Below are 7,045 nucleotides of genomic sequence, written 5' to 3' on the forward strand. Positions count from 1 at the left end.
GTTAAAAACCGGAATTTTCCTTTAAGACTGATTCATACTCAGAAACCAGCAAGTCTGACTGTGTGTCGCAGTGACACACAGATATGCCCCCCGCCCCTTCCACAGACACTCTGCTGCACCTCTCCGTAATTGTAGGTGACCGCAGACAGTGCTGCAGATAGGAGGCCTCTGATTGGTTAAATCTACATCCACTCTACATCCTGGACACTACAGAAAATGGGCTAAAAGTGTTAAAACCCGGAATTTTCCTTTAAGCCAACATATGCTCTACGTCCAGAAATCTCCTAATATCCTGAAATACGCCGACCGTCCTATGAATTTTTTTCAATGTTGGGTGTATACATAGAGTATTCAGAACAAGTCCAGAACTTCTGTCCAACGACAACCTAACTTTTGCATAACGCACAGCAGCGTAATGCCCATGAAATGATGCTTTTGCATGAGAAATTACTGAGAAATTTGTCCTTTAATCCTGGAGACGTTCTTCAGCTGATAGAAGGCCGACATCGTTCCTGTCTTTATGAGTCTCTGGAGATTCAGGTCTGACTCCATAAATACACCCAGATTTAGAGCCTGATTGCTGCTTTTGAGCTGGAGTAGCTGAAGCTGAGTGCTAACTTTAAGAAGCTCTTCCGTTTGTCCAAAAACTGTTACTTTCGTTTAGTTTGATTCATCATCATTTCTTCTTTGCATTTACCCAGAGCTGGAATGGGTTCATAGTCACATGGTGACATGGTAACATACAGCTGGATGTTGTCTGCATTGCTATGGTGACTGATATTGTTTATTAAGATCTGAGTCCGGGGAAGCAAGGAGATACTGAAAAGGAGTGGCCCTAAGATGGAGCCTTGGGGAACACCACATGGGGTTTCTCTGGTCTCTAGTGTAAAGTTACCTAATGACACTAAACGATCTCGGTCTTTCCAGAGGATTTAAACCAGTCCAGTTCTGGACCAGAAAGGGCGACAAGATCCCTGAAGACAAAACCCACTAAAGGTTTTAATGAAATACCACCAACTGAATCACTTTTGAAAATATCTTAATTAATTAATTATAATTTTTGAGAACCAGTTTGTGTTGATTTTGCAGATGAAATTCAAGTAAATAACTTTTAGGTTTATGGCACTCAAATGATCAAATATTCAAAAACATGCTGAGAGAAAAACGTTAAGAGCGACGGCGACATGTATTATTTCCTTAGGGGTCAATATAGTAAATGTTTAAAAAGCTAAGGATCATAAATGCGTTTCCTCTGTGTGATAGAAATGTTGCGACAGTAGTAGATGGTGTGAAACAGTGCCAGTGTCAAAGATTGTGGAAAATGTCTTTTAAATAGAGCCAAACAGAGAAATCAATATCCCGCCTACTCCAGGAAGCCATTCTTACACTGCGGGATTAAAGATATATTGTGTTTGATCTGGTGTCTTTCACATCCAGCCTGTTTAAGAAATCCTTACACACATAAAGTCGATGCACATGAATCCAGCACTACAATTAAAACAGAAGGTAGAAAATGGATATCGCCCCAAGCAGAGCCTCAGTCTGCTTCTAAAATATACATAAAGAGCTTGTAAACAGGCAGTAAAATATCCTTACTCGACGTAACAAGTTTGTAAGGTTTGCCGACAGAGGCGGAAACAAAGCAGAGGAGTAAGGGTTCCACTCTCTTAAAAAAAAAGACACACCCACATTTTAACAACCCAGCTTTCTAAAGCATCAGCCTGTACCAGTTCTAATAAAAGGGATGGAAACTTTGACATTTACACTTTATGTTTGGGAATTAATCAATTCAGTTTTTCAATTCAGTTTATTTCTAAAGCACCAATTCGCAACACATCAGCTCAAGCAACTTTACAGTTCAACCAGATCGTCCAGTCAAATTGATTAAAAGTTTTCTATCAAAGGAAAACCAGTTGATTACATCGACTCATTGACTCTTCAGCAATCCCTCACACTAAGCATGCTTGTAGCGACAGTGGAGAGGAAAAACTCCCCTTTAACAGGGAGAAACCTCCAGCAGAACCAGGCTCAGAGTGAGCGACCATCTGCTGAGACCGACTGGGGTTCAAGGAGACAGAAGCAGACATAGAAAAAGAAGCAAAGATTCAAAAGGCAACCGCCAACCAGCTCAAGGAAACACACAGCCAGGCAGATGAGATCTGAGCCAGCTCCCACGTCAGAAGATGAAGAGAGCACATCCAGCCAGTCACAGTACCAGAAACAGGACTAAATTGAACAACAGGCAGATCTCCAACATCTGTAAGCAAAGGTGTTGATGGCAGCAGCACAGCTGATATTTCTCTCCAGGATGGAGTCACAGCCAAACAGGAACAGACCAGATGAAGCTACTATGAGAAAAAGCAGAGAGAGCAGAACGTTAGAGATTGAACTAACAGATTCTGCAGAGTGGGAGAATAGAGATAGAATGAAGCAGAATGATGAAAAAATGGTCCCTATGTCCTCCAGCAGTCTAAGCCTATAGCAGCAGAACTATAGAGATAATCAACTAAATTAAACCTCATGGGGGAAAAAAAACAAAAAACATTCACAACTAACTTAAAGAAATTGAAGCTAAACAATACTCAAAATCCAAACAAAACCCAAAACATCTCCCCTACCGCTCAGTCACTGTTGATTCCCCTTATGAGGCTGAAGGGAAAGGCTGAAAGACAGAAAATGCCTGTTTGTACCACCAGTTGTTGAGGGGGGTAAATCCCTTACAATGTTGGTTTTGGATGTCTACATTCTGCTATCATCTATATCTGCTCCATAGATGGAAATTTGGTTCCAAACATCACTACTGTCTGGTTTCCTAATGTCGTAGTATTGTTCTGTCTTTTCTTTTCCTTCTGGATGAATTAGATGTGGAGCACTGCATCCTGGAGATCACCTCCTCTCCATAGATGGGACGTCCACAGAACACTGCACTGTGTTGGAGGCAACGCAGCTATTAGCAAGCACAACTGAACTCGTTAAGTTAGAGATCCTCCCTTCACACCAGACAAGGCTAGCTGGGAAGCAGCACGACACAGGTGGGTTTAATGGACGTTTGATTCATAATACTATTATTTCCCACGGTCTGAATGAATTGATAACCAAGGGTAAAAAAAATTATAAAATTATATCCCCCAAGGTGGGGATATAATTTTAGAAAGTAGCAATTTGTCAGACATTATTTCCCTCATATTTGCCAATTTTTTTATCTTTTAACAATTTTTTTCTCTACAGGATCAGCAGGATTAGAGATTATTTTGGAGCTTTGAATCTCTTTAGTAGAGCACATTAGGGTACAGATAGAAATATGAAAATATAACATTCTAACCTAGAATTCGAAGAGATATCTAGTTGTTCCAAAGTGATTGCATTTCCCTACTTTAATGTTTGCACTTCGGAGTTCACAGGTTAAATGTTGATCTTTGCTGTTATTGTAGGGAATTACTACTATGGCGGAGAGGTCAAAGTTTACTGCTAATATATAAAAAAACTACAAAAGCATTGCAAATGAACTATGGTGCAATCACAGAATATAAAGACCAGCAAATTCAGAAAAGGTTTCAAATTTAAAATTCTCTCCTAGAGATCTTAGTATTCAGTCTAAGAAAGAGTTAAAATGTTGTCTCTGATTTTAGCAATTCTCTGCCAAAGCATGCTAATAAAGAAGTAGATATAAAACTCTAGTTAAATGTGTACGATTGTGTTATTAGTTGTATTAATAAACAGAGATGGGGGTGATGCTACTTTCAGACCGCACACAGCAGAAGCAGCAGGTTTACATACAGAAGTTTCAGTCAATAGTTGCCGCTCATCAAGATGCAGCCAAAGTTCCTGCAGCGCGTCTGAGCAGCCGAAGGGACGCCTCACGAGCTTCTGACTGCTGTTATCCTGCAGGTCAGAGGCATTTACACAAAATAAAGCAAGAATTATCCAATCATTTACCGTAAATCCTCTTATATTGGCCTGTATTCCGTTAGCAGCCGGGTCTCTAATAATGGCCGGTTTTGCTGTCGGCGGGGGTAAATAATGGCCGGACGCTAATACAGGCCGGGGCTATAATTGGAACCAACGATGTTCCTGTGCAGTCCTCAGCAACCTCTAATAGTAACATGCAAGTACCACAGGGGGGCAGTGTTTGCTAACGAATCCAATCCATTAGCTTGGGAATTCCCATCCTTAGCGCAGACAGCGCTGCAGACAGGAGGCCGGATTGTTTGGTTTTTATGACCGGCTGTGATGGCAGAACAGTTTCCATTAAGTTATTTTAAAACTTTGTTTGGCCAAGAATCATTTCTGTGTCTTTTTTTTTTGTATTGCCGTGCAGAAAAATAGCAGCTGCTGGAAGATGTCTGAATAATGTTCTGTAAACCATTATGGTAACTACTTTTTCAGTAAATTAACCTAGTATTTTATCAGTTCAAAGAGACACAATCTGTTTTTATTCATTCCACTGGTCGCCTGTTTAGATCAAATAGAAATAGAGGACTTTCTTCCAATAATGGCCTGGACCAAGATGCACCTGAGTGAAATAAAGGCCCTGGCCTATATTAGAGGATTTACGGTATTTGTTAATAATGATAATAGAACCAAACACGATTGCAGTGACTTGGCAAGTCCCATGACTCAAGTCAAGTCAATTCGCAGGTCAGGAAGGGCAAATCAAGTTTTTTGTGCATTTTAATCAGGCAAATCAGAAGTCAAAAAATCTGACAACTTGAGCCAGACTTGAGTCAAGTCATTGGCTGGAGTCCCCCAGTCTTGGTTAATTGGGTTATTAGAGCCACACTTTGACAGTTGTAAAATAGATTTATCAAATGTTTCATGAAATGACTGGCAAGGCTCACTGTAGAGACAAGATCCTAGGCACTTTTAAACCCCTAAAACTTTAACTGGTCCAAAAAATAAGAGCCATTTATAAGAAAAGGAGCTCCTGTTTGCTGGGTGGGGCTGACAGGAAACAGATAGCCTGAGGTTACAACGTTGCCTGACTTGTCTACTGAAGATGGGCCAATAAATGTTAGAACCCTGCTTGTTTTAAGCAACAAACCCAGTGCTAAGAGACAGTGGGGGATGGGGTTTTGACTAAAGAGTGATAAAATCAAAGGATATTGGCAGATGCGGATACAACAAAAAAAAATATATGTAATATAAGTGTGTAATATTAGCAGTTTTAAATAAGTTTTTTGCATGTGTGCCTTTATGAATATGCAGTTTGTGTTCTACGAACTTAATTTAAAGCTAAAGGATATGAAAATGAATAACTGCAAAGTAGTTTTTAAACCTGAAAGTGACATTTGACCACAGTATTTTAATCTTTATTTAATATGTTTGAAACTCAGGCACAAATTCACATCCAAATTTCTGCAGTCATTGTGGCCACAAAGCAGGCCAAGCAGATTAACAGAGAATGTAGTGGGGAGAAGATGTCTGTGCAGGCTGGCACAGATCAATGCAGCTGGAGATAAACAATCTTTAAACAAATTAAACAAATTAGAAAACACCTAAATTACAAATTGTGTCATGTTTTAACAGTGAACATCTTCCCAAATTTGTCAGAGGGAAGTTTCTTTCTCCATCAGTGTATTTTATGACTGCAGGAAGTATATTTCTGTTTTGTTAAATCATTAGGAGCCTACCTTACTTCGTACTTTGTACAATGGGTGAAGCAGCCGTTGAGAGGAGTTGAAAGTTAAAGGATACAAAGACAACTTTACCAATGTTTAACTTTGCCCTCTTGTTCTTAGTACCCTGATATACTTCTAGAGTGCAACATAAACAGTTCTCATCATTATCATCTATCTCCATCTTCATGGCTTAGAACTTCATCTTTCTTTTAACACTGCTCTCAAACTACCAGTACGCACTGACTGAAATGGACCACAACCGAACTGGTTTACTAATTTAGCAGTTGTATAAACAATCTTTAGGGTCAATTGCAACAAGGCCACATATTATATTTTAAATTATTTTTATTTATTTATTTTTTTTTGCAGTTTTGCACTCTTTGTTTGGATTGTTTGGACATCAGGTCCTGAGGGTTTTATTTTTCTTCCCTCCAAATTTCCTTAATGCGGGCATTCCATCTATCATTGTCCATAGACATTACTCCGTACTAAGGTCTGTGTTCTGGTTCCATATGAGTTGATAGTTGTCTCCCCCTAGTGGTCTGGAGCTTTTCCATTGCATCTTTTTGTCACTTGCAGTTGGATTTCAATTCAATTCATCAATACATTATTAATCCTAAAGGGGAAATGTTGCTACTTGCAGCATTTCTTGTTTTAAAGCTTTTTTTCTGTCTTTGTGTGTTTTTTAGTGTTTAATGTTTTAGTTTTAGTTTTAGTTAATTTATGTTTTTCCAGTAATTTTTGCATTTGTTGCACATTTTTATATATTTGCAGTGTGTTTGCACCCCTCGATCTATATACAACAGAGGTTAACACAAATTGTTGATTTTGTCTCTTAATTGGAGCTGAACAACATTAAATAACACTTTTTATCTCATTAATCAACAACGATTGTTATCAAACGTTGTATCTGATGCAACAGACTGCTTTAGAAATAATATATGGAGGAATATCCGTTTTACAGTTTCATTAATGCAAATTCTAGCTGTCCAGTAATATTTGTGATTCGTCGGATGTTCAACTCTTGATGTTAATTTATAGGGATGCACGGTATATCCGCATTAATAGTGATATTGGCCAATATTGGTTTCTTCATACATATTTTATACATGTAGCTGTAGTTTTTGCATCAGGAGGGGGGTGGGGGGCAGGGGATTTGTCATGTGTTTGAGGATGTGAAGTGATTGTGTTTGTGTTTAACTGAAGCAGAGGACTTTGTTCAAAGGGTAAGAAAACGTATGATATATAAAAGCCATTGGTATCAGCAGTGTTGGGAAAGTTCTCTTTCTACGTGAACTAGTTCAAAGTTCAGTTCACACATTTTAAAATGAACTAGTTCAGTTCATAGTTCATAATTCAAAATTTTGAACTAAGTTCACAGTTCCAAAAAATGAACTACCGGTAGTTCATAGTTCTTTTTTTTTTTA

At 38.7% G+C, this 7,045-nt stretch overlaps 1 protein-coding gene across 1 annotated transcript in view; it reads left to right on the top strand.

The window, feature by feature from the left end:
* The window catches only part of LOC107104585 (glutamate receptor-interacting protein 2-like), a 67,371-nt gene that overhangs the window by 34,772 nt on the left and 25,554 nt on the right, over window positions 1-7,045 (top strand). Inside the window, exon 8 of the mRNA XM_015404619.1 lies at window positions 2,863-3,032. Coding sequence (XP_015260105.1) covers window positions 2,863-3,032 — 170 coding nt within the window. The remainder of the gene's footprint in view (window positions 1-2,862; window positions 3,033-7,045) is intronic.

The sequence above is a fragment of the Cyprinodon variegatus genome, unplaced genomic scaffold, assembly GCF_000732505.1.
Source record: "Cyprinodon variegatus isolate N-32 unplaced genomic scaffold, C_variegatus-1.0 Scaffold1805, whole genome shotgun sequence".
Classification (NCBI taxonomy): Eukaryota; Metazoa; Chordata; class Actinopteri; order Cyprinodontiformes; family Cyprinodontidae; genus Cyprinodon; species Cyprinodon variegatus.